At 42.8% G+C, this 14820-nt stretch overlaps 2 protein-coding genes across 5 annotated transcripts in view; one reads left to right on the top strand and one right to left on the bottom strand.

Annotated features, from left to right (window-relative positions):
• Nucleotides 1–3223, bottom strand: part of DDIAS (DNA damage induced apoptosis suppressor) — a 34997-nt gene extending 31774 nt beyond the window's left edge. The window contains exons 1-3 of one of the 2 annotated variants that reach the window (XM_058306060.1): nt 2864–3223; nt 1710–2173; nt 1175–1366 (exon numbers count right to left, since the gene is read on the bottom strand). The gene's annotated coding sequence lies outside the window, so the exon portion shown is untranslated. The remainder of the gene's footprint in view (nt 1–1174; nt 1367–1709; nt 2174–2863) is intronic. The other variant, XM_071218291.1, reaches the window with a different exon arrangement.
• The window catches only part of PRCP (prolylcarboxypeptidase), a 78939-nt gene continuing 65503 nt past the window's right edge, over nt 1385–14820 (top strand). Inside the window, exon 1 of one of the 3 annotated variants that reach the window (XM_058306063.1) lies at nt 1385–1449. Coding sequence is in view for 1 of the 3 variants with exons in the window: in XM_058306061.1 (XP_058162044.1) it covers nt 2458–2646 (189 nt within the window). In the remaining 2 variants the exon portion in view is untranslated. Of the gene's footprint in view, nt 1450–1659; nt 1749–2421; nt 2647–14820 lie in introns of those variants that run through there. The other 2 variants (XM_058306062.2, XM_058306061.1) reach the window with 2 other exon arrangements.

Genomic DNA, 14820 nt, shown 5'->3' with positions numbered 1-14820 from the left:
GGCCCTACCCATCTCTCCAGACTCATTTCGTAAACTGTCCTACTGAATGTTCCAGCAACACTGGTCTTTTCTTAGATGCTTGAACACTAAGATGCCAAGCTCTTTTCTGCCTCAGGGCCTTTGCATATCCAATCCACAGCTGGAATGTTCTCTCTAGCAAAAGCTGGATCATTCTCATTTTTTAGGTCTCAATTTAAATGTCAACTCCTCAGAGAGGCATTCCCAGACCATCCAAACTCAGTAAGTTCCCCGTCCACGATAGGTAAGTTCAATTAGCACAAGAATCTATCTTGTTCACCATTGTATCTTCAGTACCATCAGTTCCTGGCACAGACGAATGCACTTAAGAACTATCTGCAGAATGAATAAATAAGTACCGGGTGTTTTGTGATCCAATCTTGCAAGATTAAAAAAGTCGTTCTAAACTAAACAGCTTCGTAAACTGAGGATGGATAAGAATTAGCCAAGTTGGGGTGTTAGGGTGGGGAGGGGTTTAGAAGAGATCTGGAGGCGAGAGAGGATGGTGTATTTGAGAAACTCATTCTGTAGGTGTGGAGTGGTGGAAAAGAAAGCTGGAGAGGCAGGCAAAGACCGGACAAGAAGGTCCCTATAAGTCGTTTTAAGGATTTCGGAGTGTGACTGAAAGGTTTAAATGAGGAGGTTCGATTTGCACATTACCAGCCTGGCACTGCAGAGACTGGGTTGGAAGGTAACAAGACCGACAGCAGGAAAATCAAGTGGGAGACTTGTCACAACTCTGTAGCAGCCATGGTGCCAAACCAAAACAATGACAGTAAAAGTGCCTAGAAGTATACAGATTTGAGATATTCAAGAGGCTGGTAAGATTGGCTGGATGTGGAAAATGAGGAAGAAATCTAGAAACTTTCAATCTTCTGGTTTGAGCAAACCACTCACTCAAGCACTTTTGCCTCCGGGCCATCAAAGCAGTTTGTAAAGGAGCCCTCTGCAGCACGAACTGAGTCCAACAACACTGAGTTTGAAATAAAACGGATGACCTTTTCACTCTCTTTGGTCTCGCGGCCACAACAAAGGCGGAGACTGAGTCCTGGAATGGCAACATAAGGGCAGGGCCCTGGGTCTCACTCATAACCACATCAAGGGCCGCGTCGGGAGCTCCTGCCCCTTACCCAAACCTCTTTCCGGGTTTCCTTACCTGCGGCAGAGGCCCGGGAACCAGCCCAGCCCACGCTCAGCGACGCCCCTCACGTAGGCGCGGCAGCCCCAACAGCTCGCCCCGCACGGCACTCGAATCTCCCTCCTTCCCTTCCGCCGAAAACGACGCTGTGCCGTGGTTCCTCAGAGCCAATCAGAAGGCGCGGTCGCGGGAAGGGTTTACTGCGCATGCCTGCAAGCATTTGGGACAGACCATTTTGGTTAAACTGGAGGGTAGGGGCTGTGGAGTGTTCCTCCCCGGCTGCTGGAGCAGTGGTACGGCCTGTAAAGTTGCTGTGGGGCGGGCGCCGCGCTAACTCCGAGGGGTCAGCCGGCCAAGAGGTGGGGTGACTGGAAAGGGGTGTGGAAATGGGTGACGAGGAGCCTTGACGACGGAAGGGGGCGCTCTACGGGGAAGGGGGCGGAGGCGGAGGCAGGAAGAAGGCGGGGCCCGAAGCGGGCTGCGCGGAGCCGGGAGAGAGGGGGCGGAGCCTGGAGGAGGGGACGCGAATGTGGCGGGATTCGGAGGCGAAGACCTCCAGAGATGGGCAGGGCGAGTGACACGGGTTTTTGAGGTGACCCAAGGTCGGGGCCCCAGAGGGGGTGGTTAGGATGGCCTTCGTGGAAGTGGGGTGGACGGAGCGCAGATTGGGAAGCCGGGGCGAGCGGCTGCCGAGTCAGGCAGACCCCTCTTCCTGCCGCCTGAGCCCGGGCAAGTCGCTGCACCCCTCCGAGCCGCGGTTTCCTTCTCCAAAAGTGGTAGCGAGCGCCCAGACGCCCGAGCTGGCCGAGCGACGGGGCCGGTGGCGTGGGTGCCTAGTGAGAACGCGGGCCTGTGGTGAACGGTCCGTGAATGGTGGCTGGTCACGACGATCACGACGCGGGGTCTGCGGAGGGCCGGGGCCGTGACCCTGGAATAGAGGCGGCCGTGCAGGGCTTGGTGGTGACTGTCGAGGACGCCGGAGGGAATGGCCAGGCCCGGAGGTGCACGCGGCGGTCCCTGTAGGGAAAGATCAGGGCCCCCGGGGGTGATAAGAGGAGGCTTGGGGGTGACTGCCAGGAAGAGGGGTTCCGGGGAGAGGACGGCACGAGAGGAGAGCGGAGGGGGCGCCCTCGGGGGCGGGGGTGGGGGACTCGAGGGCTGCCGCGCCGAGGGCCGGAGGGGCTTGGGGTGTCCCGGGGGGGGAGGAGCCGGGGCGCGGCGGGCGGGGCTTGTGGCGGGGCCGGGCTGGGCCGGCGTCTGCCCGCGGGGCCTCCGCGCCGCCGCCGCCGCGGGTCTGAGCCATGGGCGGCTGCGCGCTCCCGCTGCTCCCGCTGCTGCTGCTGCTGCTGCTGCTGCCCGGCCCCGCCGCGGGGGCCGCCGTCCCCCGGCCGCCGGCGCTGAGGGCCCTGGGCCGCCTGCACTTGCCGCTGAGCCCCACGTCCCGCCCCGCCGTGGCCGGGAATTACTCGGTTCACTACTTCCAGCAGAAGGTAAGGGGGGGAGGGGGCCCAACCGCCGAGACGCCCCCCGCCCCGCCGAGCCCCGGGGCAGCGCCCCCTCGCTGCCCGCACCCTGTCTCCCGATCGGCGCCCCTCGCCTGCGCTCCAAAATGCGGACCCCCGATGCCTGGGACCTGCCCGGCTGGGACTCGCCTTCCTGGGGATGGCCCCGAGCCCCAGTTTCGTTTAAAATCGCAGCTCCCAGTACCAGTCATTTCCTATCCGTCCCAGCTCCGCACACTCTTGATTCAGGCGATTCTCTCATTGTCCACGAAGGCGCTTCAAACTCGCCTTGCTCCCAGGGGACGCCTCGATCCACACTCCCTTGACCTCTCTCCAAATTCAAATTATTTAAAGCCATCTCTGGATGACAGTCATCCTTTATCCCAAGGCAACCCCTAAATACAAATTCTGATATCTTTACCTATTTAGCTAATATCTATCCAACCTAAAATGCCAGCCAGTCATTTCACGCTGATTTCGAAGTAGATTTTACAAGCCCTTTTATGAAGAGTGGTTGGTTTTTCCTCTTCTCCCTACTACTGAAGATACGTAACTCGTGCTTGTAAAGGAAGTTGTATGTGTAAAGGGTTGGCAGTGGTGGCAGTGGCTGAGCGCCTGTGTGGTTCTGAAGCTTGAGTGCAGAGGTTTGAGTTGGCTTGATGCCGCTGTGCTTGACTGCGGGATGGGACATTCTCCTGCCAGCCTGCATGTAAAAAAAGATCCAGTGTGAAACGATAGGCTTCCTTATAGTATTGCATTTCTGGGAGCTGGTATAGAGATAGGCAGAGATTAAGGGAAAGGTTGGGATTACAAAGAGTGAGAAAGTCTCAGACTTGGCTTTGGGAGTCAGACCGACCAGGGTTCCACCCTGATGGTTGTGTGACCTTGGGAAGATTAGAGTACCTCTCTGAGGTCAGTTTTTTGATCGCCTGGGTTGTGATGGTTAATTGAGAGAAGGTGACATGTCCCTAGCAGAGTATCTATGTGCCCTATGTGAATTTTGAATGGGAATTTGGGATAGAGGGATAGCATGAATTTCTAGAATACCTTATAAGGAACGTTTTTTTAACCCAGAAGTTTGAATCTGAGTTTATGAGGAAGCGAAAGCGTTTTAATTTTGGCAGAGGCACCAGGAAATGGGTCTTTTTTCCCCCCAAGTGTCTTGCTTAGGTTGATTCCCAAGGCCACTGTTTCCTCATTTGTAAACGGAGAGGTTTGTACCAGAGCTGTGTGTTTCATACTTTACTTGGGAAAATCAAGGGCTTTTAGGGGTGGGTGATGGCCAAAGTGGAGGCTAAGTTCGGGTGCTCTAGTACCGCCTCTTTCCCTGACCCCTTTCAACCAAGAGCTCTCTGTTTTTATATATTTTATGTATTGGGATTTTATATAAGACTATTTGCAGGGCTTTGGGAATGATGAAAAAGAGAATTATCAGCAGAAAAGGGAATTAGTGGAAGGGTAGAAGTAGGTGAATGACCTGTTCTTAATTTTATCTCTTCATTGTAGATTCCTTTCTTAGCTACTCTTTAGAAAGATAGTTTAAAGCCAATTCCTTCTCCATTTTTGGTGATTTGCAAGATGTTTGTCTTTCCTCAGCTACATTTTGCCCTCTGGTTTATATTTAGTTTATATTTTAGGACACATATACCACCTATACATTTATTACTGTAATAATATGTTTTCTAATGTCATCTCCAATTGAGTTTTTAATTTGTCTTTTTTTATCTAATACCAATTGAGTTTTATTTTATTTTTTTGAAAAAAATCTTCCGTAAATGTTTTTATTCCTTAATAATAGGTATAGTAGTTGCCGTTTCCTGGACTGTAGATTTTTATTTGGGGTTGACTATGTGTAAGTTCAAGTTTAATTTTCTTTTTTCAGTAAGAACACATGAAATACTTTTATGCCTTTTAATAATAAATTTGATAAGGTCAGAGGCCAGATAATTTTGTTTAAGGTTTAATTTTTGTCAAGTTTTAGAATGATCTTTTCCTGTAGTTATGGCTGTTCAAGTGACCAATCTACACCTAGGTGTATTCATATCCCATAGACTCCTTGAGAGGGTTTGGTAAAGGAGGCTCATCCTATCTTTCCACTGCCTGGAGATCTGCCATAACCCCTGGCCTTTGAGTCCATTGTTTCTCACCACATGACCCCAGCTGGCCTTACGAGCTTCATATTCTACTGCCCCCACATGTATACACTTTTAGTATGGAAGACACAAACCCAAGTGAATTTTACAGTCAGAATTGTCTGGAGTCCCACTCCTCTTTTTCACTTGTTCAATTCATACTTCTGTCCCCAGCTCAGAAGTTACCTCTTCTGTGATACTTTCTTGGCTTCTTTAGAACAATTTAGTTCATCTTTAGTGGCCTGCATCCATTATTTGATGAGTCCCTCCAGGTAGATCACACTCTCTAGTACCTAGCAGATCTCATAAAGGATATGAAGCACAAAATAAATATTTGTTTTTTTTTTTTTTTTAAAGATTTATTTATTTATTTAATTTCCCCCCCTCCCCTGGTTGTCTGTTCTTGGTGTCTATTTGCTGCCTCTTGTTTCTTTGTCCGCTTCTGTTGTCGTCATCGGCACGGGAAGTGTGGGCGGCGCCATTCCTGGGCAGGCTGCTCTTTCTTTTCACGCTGGGCAGCTCTCCTCACGGGCGCACTCCTTGCGCGTGGGGCTCCCCTACGCGGGGGACACCCCTGCGTGGCAGGGCACTCCTTGTGCGCATCAGCACTGCGCATGGGCCAGCTCCACACGGGTCAAGGAGGCCCCGGGGTTTGAACCGCAGACCTCCCATATGGTAGACGGACGCCCTAACCACTGGGCCAAAGTCCGTTTCCCAAAATAAATATTTGTTGAGAGAGGGAATAAATAATTATCCAAAAGGAGCCTAAACATAGCAAAGGCTACTTTCATTTCATTGACACAAAATTTTTTTTTTCGTTTATTTTCCTTTTTATCTTTTACTTCCATTCTTTACAAGTTATTTTTCCTCCTTTCTTAAAGTCTTCGTTGAGCACCTGCCTCCCATGTATGAGGTTCTGGGTTCAATCTCTGGTTCCTCCCTAAAACAAAACAAAACAAACTCCCATAATTTATGGGGAGTGGATGTAGCTCAAGTAGTAGAGTGCTTGCTTCCCAAATAAGGGGTCCTGGGTTTGATCCCTGGCACCTCCTAAAAACAAACAAGCAAACAAATGAGAAAACCAACTCAGGGAGTTGGTGCAGCTTAGTGGTTGAGTGCTGGCTTCCCACATATGAGGTTCTGGGCTCAATCCCTGGCCCCAATACCTCAAAAAAAATGTTGATTTGGTAGGAATATTTGATTTCTTTTACCTGAAATAACTAGATCAGGAGATCAGAGAAATATATTACATGGGTACATTAAGGCTGTGGATATGTGTAATGCCAGTAGGTACTTGTGGGACATCAGCCCATCAAGGCTTCCGGGGATGCCTGGAATATGGCTACAATAGTCCACTACTTCTCATTACCTATCATCCCAGCCCCAGTGAGTTCTGAGGGTATTTTACTGTGTGATATAGCGGGGAAGGAGCGTTGGTCCTTTCGGACCATCATTTTTTCCACAGTAAAATAGTGTGCAATATCTCCCAAGCTTGTTGTATGAGCTAAATATGATAACATGAAAGAAAAAGCACAGTGCTTGGAACTTAAAAGAATAAAGGCTAGTTCCTTCTTCACTCTGACCTATAGCCACACTTTCCACACATTTCAGTGGTTATACGTCCAGATACAAGGCAGCTGTGGTAAAGCCTCTTGTAGAAGCTAGTGGTCAGTCATCTGTACCCAACTATACCTATTAACTATTGATTAATGCTCATGTCAGAACTCTGTCGACCTCAGCATTGTGCATTCAGCCCATGGCTACAGACGCCAGCTGGGGCTTTCCATAACTCTTGCCTTGTCTGCTGTGAGGCGATTACATCGGTGGCCTGAGCTCTTTCTATTTATGTACACTCCTTAAAGTTCTGCTTTCAATTGGAGTTTCCCTTTTTTTCCACTTTGGTCACAGTGGCCTGGTAAAATGTGGCTGTATTGGGACCCCTGGAAGACTTTATTGCTCTTCCTCCTCCTTTTTTAAATTTTTTGCCCTTCTCCTTTTATTATTGTTTGAACTATTGTACCCCTTAGGCTTGGAGTACATTCTTACAAATATTATGTAAATTTTGACATGAGTTCTATTTCTGGCAACCTAGAATCATTTTTGACAACATAGATTCATTGTTGAAGGGGTCTTAGAGATCATATAGTCCACTCCTTAGATATGATGAATTGACCTTGATCTAAATTCTAGAGGGTCAGGAATTTGATTTGATCTTAGGGCTTAAATACTATAACAATTAAGAGCACAGTCTTTAGATATAAACAGGTCTGGGATTGAAACCTGTTTCTGCCACTGCCTGAGTAACTTTGGGCATGTGATTTAACCCTTCTGAGCCTCCACTTCATCATTAATAAAATGGAGATTAATTATACTACCCATCTTACAGGTTTGTGAAATTAGACAATATATATAAAATGCTAATTTTGTACAATGCACATCACTTAATAAATACTCAACAAATGATAAATATTATCTTGCAGTTTCTTAATGTATGTGGCTTTCATTTATCCAACCTCTGTACTCAGAAAAAAATACTTAAATCATTCCTAATTGTACCTGTGTTAGTCAGCCAAAGGGGTGTTAATGCAAAATACCAGAAATTGGTGGGTTTTATAAAGGGTATTTATTTGGGGTAGGAGCTTACAGATACCAGGCCATGAAGCATAAGTTACTTCCCTCACCAAAGTCTATTTCTACTTGTTGGGGCAAGATGGCTGTTGATGTCTGCCAGGTTCAGGCTTCCAGGTTTCCTCTCTTCCCAGGTTCTGCTTCTCTCTGGGCTCAGGGCCTCTGTTTTCTCCACAAGGTCAGGTGTAGACTGTGAGGCTCTCTAGGCTTTGCCTCTCTCCACAAGGACAACTGAAAGGCAGGCAAACAGCCCTGTCTTTCTCCTGGTGGCTCCTGCCATGTCTAAGGAGCCATATCTGTTCCTCTGTGTTCTTCTCCTGGCTCAGGTCTTCTCATCCCAGGGTTCCAATTCAAGACTCCAGCATCAAACTCCAAATTAAAACTCCAACATCAAAATCTCCAACTCTGTCTTTTGCCATGTCTTTTATCTGCGAGTCCCCACCCACCAAGGGGTGGGGACTCAACACTTACTGATGTGGCCCAATCAAAGCCCTAATCATAATTTAATCATGCCCAGGTACAGACCAGTTTACAAAGATAATCCAATATCTATTTTTGGAATTCATAACTATATCAAATGGCTACAGTACTTAAAATTGTTACTCTAGAAAATATAAAAATCTGTATGCTTGACCAGATATTTGCACACAGAAGTTCATAGCAGCATTATTCACAATTGCCAAAAGATAGCAGCAACCAAAGTGTCCCCATTAACCAATGAATGGATAAACAAAATGTGGTGTGTATATAAAATAGAATATTATTCAGCTGTAAAAAGGAATGAAGTTCTAATATATGCAACAGCATGAATGGACCTTGTAGACTTCATGTTGAGTGAAATAAGCCAGACAAAAAATAACAAATATTGTATGATCTCAGTGATATGAAATAATTAGAATAAGCAAGCTCAGAGAGTCAGAAACTGGAATACAGGTTAGCAGGACACGGGGTAGGGATAGGAAATAGGGAGTTAAGGCCAAAAAGAGAGATTTCCTATTTGGAATGATGAAAATGTTTTGGTAAGGGATGGCAGTGATGGTAGCACAACATTGTGAATACAACTTCCAGCACTGAAGTATATATCTGAAAGTGGTTAAAAAGGGAAATATTAGATTGTATATATGTTACTAGAATAAGCAGTTTTTAAAAAACCCATGGAACTGCACAACACAGTGAACCCTAAGTTAAACCATGGACTATAGATAATAGTACAGTTACAAAAATGTACTTTTTATCAATTATAACAAATCCACCACACCAATGTAAGGTGGTGCTAATAGGGTGGAATATGGGAATCCTGTATTTTATGCGTGATCGTCTGTAAACATATATTAATAACTTCTCTAAAAAATCTATATGGCCTGTTTTCTGTTCCATAAATAGTAAATATATATCATTATATCAGAGAGATATAATTTAGCAGATGCGGCAAAAAAATAAACTTTCTTTTTCCTTGCTTGAAATCATTTTCTTTTATTCAGGACTCTGATCCATAAAGAGAGGCATATGAAGCTATTTATCCTGTGTTTTTTTCCTATGCTCTTTTGATTTTTGTAAAATGTGAATGGGGAAAAATAAAAGTATCATATCCTTTCAGGTTTTGCCAGGTACCTTCTCTTCTTGATTATAATGTTAAATATAGCACTATCTTTCTGATAGCTTAGTTTTCAGTGTTTCACTAGCCCCTGTTACCAAGGCGAATGCTAAAATTTAATTTCAAGGAAAATTAATTTTAGATTTTACAGTGTTTACATCACTTTGTCAGCAGATTGTGGAACTTTGTGCTTTTGAAAGCCTGTTCTACTATCAGCTCTGCTCCTACCTACTTCATGACTTTGGCTAGGTGCTTAACTCTCTAGATCTCAGTATATTGATTTGTAAGAAAAGGGACTCTGTTGATCTTTGGTGCATCTGTAATTTTTTTTATTTAGTGCCTCCCATCGCCAGGGCACTGCATTAAGGGCAGTGGGGAAGTACGCATGGGTTCTATTTTTTGTCCTCGTACTGATTTACCTTCATTGAATTGGACCTAACCAATTGTTTGATCTTCGCTTTGAATAAGACACAGATGCATATATGGTTTTTAAATAAAAAATTAGCTCACCACTGATTAAATATTTACAACATAGAGCTTTGTATTTATGTTTATGGTTTTAAAGTTTGCATTGTTATTGATGGATTGGAGAAGAAAGGAGAATCATAGGTAAGGAAAAGGCCTTGAAGATGTCTTATCTAATTTTTCTTTATTCTCAGTGCCTTGCTTGGTGACTTCTGTATGGTAGTTCTCAATAAAGATTGTTCGATTTGAACAAACTGATCACAAATTAAATAAAAAGGAGCAAGAGGTGGGGGAACAAAATGAAATATGCTGTGCGTATAAGTGTCTAATGTATCAATAATAATAATAATTACTAACATTGAAAGTTTCATCTATGCCCTAGGTATTATGCTTAGCAATTGGTAGACATTCACTATTTAATCACTATAAGCTGCTTTATGAGGTAGATACTATTACTTTTAAGTGAAAGAGCTGTTATCAGGGAAGTTGTTACATATTCAAGTTGTACCACTTCTCTGTTTTTGTTTTTCTGAAAATAAATGGATAAATTTCTAGTTCTAAGCATCATCTTTCTTGCTGTACTAATTAGAATAGCCTGGGTCATGCTGCTGCAACGAGAGTCCTGTTTCAATAACTTAACAAAAATTCGTGACACATAATATCCAATGAGATGAGCAGGGGTTCTGCTCCTCACTTGGACTGGGCGACTGATGGAAGCTGCCTCTTAACATATGCTTTCACGAACACTGTAGCAGTAGAAGAGGAACATGGAGAATTTTGTCCCAGCATTTAAATGCTCCTGCCTGGAAATGATACACATCATTTCATCTCCCAATTCATGGGCCAGAACTGATTATGTGGTTGCAGGGGACTAAAAATACTGACTTCAGAGTGCCTTGAAGGAAAAATAGCACTAATGACTACCATACTAAATCAGTCACTTACCCAACTACTCAGTGTTAATCTAATACTTTTATATGTCAGGCACTGGACTAGGTCCTGGGCAGTCAGAGATTATTTTGTCTTAGACGACCTCATCTCATATTTATTGACTATTCCAATTACACATATTCAGATTTGTATATGAAAAACACAAGAGAAGCACCAATAAAACAAATTAGTAATGGCTTGGCATTCATGTGGCTACAACTCTCAAGATTGCTTAAAAAAATATTCCTGAAGTGAGGCTGACCTATTTAATATTTCTTGCTTACTTTTTATCATAATGGTTTGCTGACCTGATGAATATAAATATTGGATGAAATACATGATAAAAAATAATTTATCCATACTGTCTTTTGATGGATTAAAAAGAATTGTTTTGCCCATCTTTTAAAATAATAAATAGAAACTAACTTAGTAGACATTTATGTGAAGAAAAACATTTTATGTGCTTTGGTAAATGTTTGGATAATTGCTCATCAAAAATTACCAATCTACATTGATAATTTTTATTACCTTTTAGAAATGATGTGTGCGACAGGAGAATTTACAAATTTTTTTTCTTTCTGGTTTATAACTTGAAAAGTCCTGGTTACTGTTTATGAGCAGAGAATGATTGAACTTTTATTGATTATCCACTCTGACCAGTCATTATGCTAGACTTTGAAATTTTTTTAAAAATTTCAATCAATTTTTTAAAATTTATTGAAGTAAATTTCATATAACATAAAACCAGCCATTTTAAAGTGAACAATTCAGTGGCATTTTCCACATTTACAATGTTATACAAACACCACCTCTATCTAGTTCCAAAACATTTCCATCACTCCAAAATAACACCCATGTCCATTTAACAGTTTCTCCCCATTACCTGCTCCCTGTAACACTCCTGGTAGCCACCAATATGTGTTCTATCTATACAGATTTACCTATTCTAGGTATTTTGTATAAATGGAATCATAAAATATGTGACCTTTTGTGTCTGGCTTCTTTTACTTAGCAAAATGTTTTTGAGGTTCATCTACATTATGCATTATATACTGCATGTATCAGTACTTCACTCCTTTTTATGGCTAAATAATATTCCATTGTATGTATATACCGCAGTTTGTTTATCCATTCATCTGGTGACAGGAGATTCAGGCTGTTTCCATCTCTCACCTAATGTAAATAGTGCTACTCTGAACATGTATGTACATGTATTTGTTTGAGTACATGTTTTCAATTTGGGGTATATACCTAAGAGTTGCTTTGCTAGGTCATACAATAATTCTATTTTTAATCTTTTGAGGAACTGCCAAAGTCTTTTCTACAGCAGCTAGACCATTTTACTTTCTTATCAGCAATGTATGAAGGTTCCAACTTCTCCATATCCTCACACTTGTTCCCGGCCCCTTCCCCCCCCCCCCCCCCCCTTTTTTGAAATAGCCTTCCTGGTGGGTGTGAAGTGGTATTTTTTTTTTTTTAAGATTTATTTTATTTCTCTCCCTTCCCCCCTGTTGTCTGTTCTCTGTGTCCATTCGCTGTGTGTTGTTCTGCATCTGCTTGCATTATCAGGCAGCACTAGGAAACTGCGTCTCTTTTTTGTTGCGTCATCTCTGTGCGTCAGCTCAATGTGTGTGTGGCGCCATTCCTGGGTGGGCTGCACTTTTTTCGCGCTGGGCGGCTCTTCTTATGGGGCTCACTCCTTATGTGTGGGGCACCCCTACATGGAGGCGCCCCTGCATGGCACAGCACTCCTTGCGTGCAGCAGCAATGCGCATGGGCCAGCTCACCACACAGGTCAGGAGGCCCTGGGGATCGAACCCTGGAGTCTTCATATATATGGTAGGCAGACGCTCTGAGTTGAGCCTCGTCCACTTCCCTGAAGTGGTATTAATACCTACCTCATTGTGTCTTTGCTATGCATTTCTCTATTGACTAATCATATGGCACACCATTTAATGTACTAATTGGCCATTTGTATGTCTTCTTTGGAGACATTTCTCCAAATGCTCAAGACCTTTGTCCATTTTTAACTGGGTTGTTTATCTTTTTGTTGTGGAACAGTCACTTTTTGAATTAGATGTTTTAAGTGGCTCCTAGAGGTTGAGTATCTTGAATAAGTTAGAAAGGGACAAAATTATGATTCACATTTTAATCTTTTGCTTCCAAGATCTATGATCTTTCCTTGACACCATGACACCTCTATTCTCTAAACAGTAGTGCAAAAACTGATGTCTGTGTATACTTATACTACCTATACTATCACATTTAGTCTTTACAACAATCCTTTGAGACGAATATTCCCTTTATTTTTAGAGATGAAACCACTGAAGTCTCGAAATATCAAAGTGGCAAAATTAAGCAGTGAAAACATATATAGTTGTGTGTATGTTTGTGTTTGGAAGTGGTTTGAGACTTGTAAGATGTATGCTAACAATATTTTACAGAATATATTTATATATATAATTATATATAGTAAACTCTCACTTTCTACAGACCATTGCTGTGTAGTTGCACGTGAATTACCCAACTCAATTATCACTAGAGACTTCTGGGATAGGTATTATTATTATTATTATTATTATTATTATTATTATTTTCATTTTACATATGAGAAAACAAGCCCAAAGGCATGAAGTAATTTGTTCAAGTTCAAACAGCTATCAGATGGCTGTGTTAGCACTCAAACACAGGTCTGTCTTCAAATTCCCTTCTCATCAGAGAATACTTGTAGTTTTCAGAAGGGAAGAAAAAGTTTTTAAAAGATGCCCTTAGTGCTTATTAGATTCTAGTAGTGCAAGAGTTTGTGAGTGTATGTGTGTGTAAGCCTTGGCACACAGTGTTTTTGATAAGTTTTCCTGATGGCGTATGACTAGAATATTTGGCCAACATCATTGTGATTAAATAGCCTAATTTAAACAAGGAACTACAACCCAAACAATGGCTCTGATTCAGCAGATAGGAAAGTGAGGAAGTACTTGTTATCGTTTGTTAGTGAATTTTTATTTTTATGCAGTTTGAACCATGGGTCACACTGCAGACACTGCCCTTTAAAACTGTCGGAAACCTCTGTCACTTCCTGAGCACTGATGGCCTTTCCTTTGAGGGAGCAGCTCATAATTTAGGAAAGCAGTGGTGATGACTCCCTTCTTGGCGGCTAGTGCTTCCCTTCCCTTGAACAATTGGCTCTGGATGACAATAAGTAATGTAGCCAGTGCAGACGAACAAAGGCTTTTTGTTTGCTTTTAAAATGTAGTTTAATTTCTGAAAAAACGACCACCTTTTAAAAGAGAAGAGAATTCATATTTACTGAGCTGCTCTCTGTGCCTCTTGATGGAGCAGCGACCTTATATCTCCTGTGGATCTGGAACACCTGCCCCAGCATCAAGCTGAAGGAATGATACTCTTTGTTCTGCTCTGTCTTATCATAGACATGAAATACAAAGATGTAAAAATTGCAAGTATTAAGTGCAAAATATTAAATGGAAGGTATAGATGAGCCCGTTGCTATTACCAGTATATAACCAGTGCTTTGGTCCATCTCTGCAGAATGCGAGTGTGATGTGGTGAAATGGATGCTGGCTGAGATGCCATGGGGGTTACTTTCCAAAAAATATGGATCACAATTTTTCATGATGTCCAGAGGGGCTTTTCGCCCAGGGTTCTATAGCATTGCCAAACCCTTTAAACAGTTTTAATGTATAGTCATTTATTTGTAGCTTCTGCTCTCTAGATACCCTTCTTCTCCAAGCCTCCCCCGTCCCCATGACTCAGCCAAATATACACAAATTATATTTACTCTTTCTTCTTGTTCTTCCTGCAAACATTTATCCTGTAAATTCATCTTTGACTTTCAAGATGTCTGTTTACTGCTCTCTTATTCCCTGGTTTTGTTAAAAAATATCCCCCTCCAGGAGGTTCTTCTTCATTAACTGGAAACAGTAGTGTGGGGTTTCTGTTGTTACTTTGCTGTTCTTCCACTCTCCAATTCATTCCTTGTGCTTGCTGCTTCTTTGCTTCAACAGCCAACAATTGCAGGCAGCTCTAGTTGCTCTTGTGGAGTCCATGTGCTTCTTTTTTAAAGTTCCTGGTTTTTAAAATTCTCGTATATCTTGTAGTATATCTTGACTGATCATCTTTTGCTTAACTAGTATAGGCTTAGATGATGCAAATTAATTTTAGAATCAACCTTTAAAATTCATAATCAGAGAGTAAATATGCTAGAAAAAATCCTTAATATTTATTTATTTATTATCATTATTTATTGTTGTCACTCTGCACCTGGCACTATGCACTGGTCATCTCATTGTTTTGTACACACTGTGCTGGTGTGTGGCTTATACAATGCTGGTGTCGCTCTGCTTGGAACGGTTTCTTTCTTCCTTCTCTGCCTGGCAAACTCCTGTTCATCTTTCA

The sequence above is a fragment of the Dasypus novemcinctus genome, chromosome 10, assembly GCF_030445035.2.
Source record: "Dasypus novemcinctus isolate mDasNov1 chromosome 10, mDasNov1.1.hap2, whole genome shotgun sequence".
NCBI classification, from domain to species: domain Eukaryota; kingdom Metazoa; phylum Chordata; class Mammalia; order Cingulata; family Dasypodidae; genus Dasypus; species Dasypus novemcinctus.
Note: the sequence above shows the minus strand (reverse complement) of the source record. Positions and strands in the feature narration are given on the sequence as shown.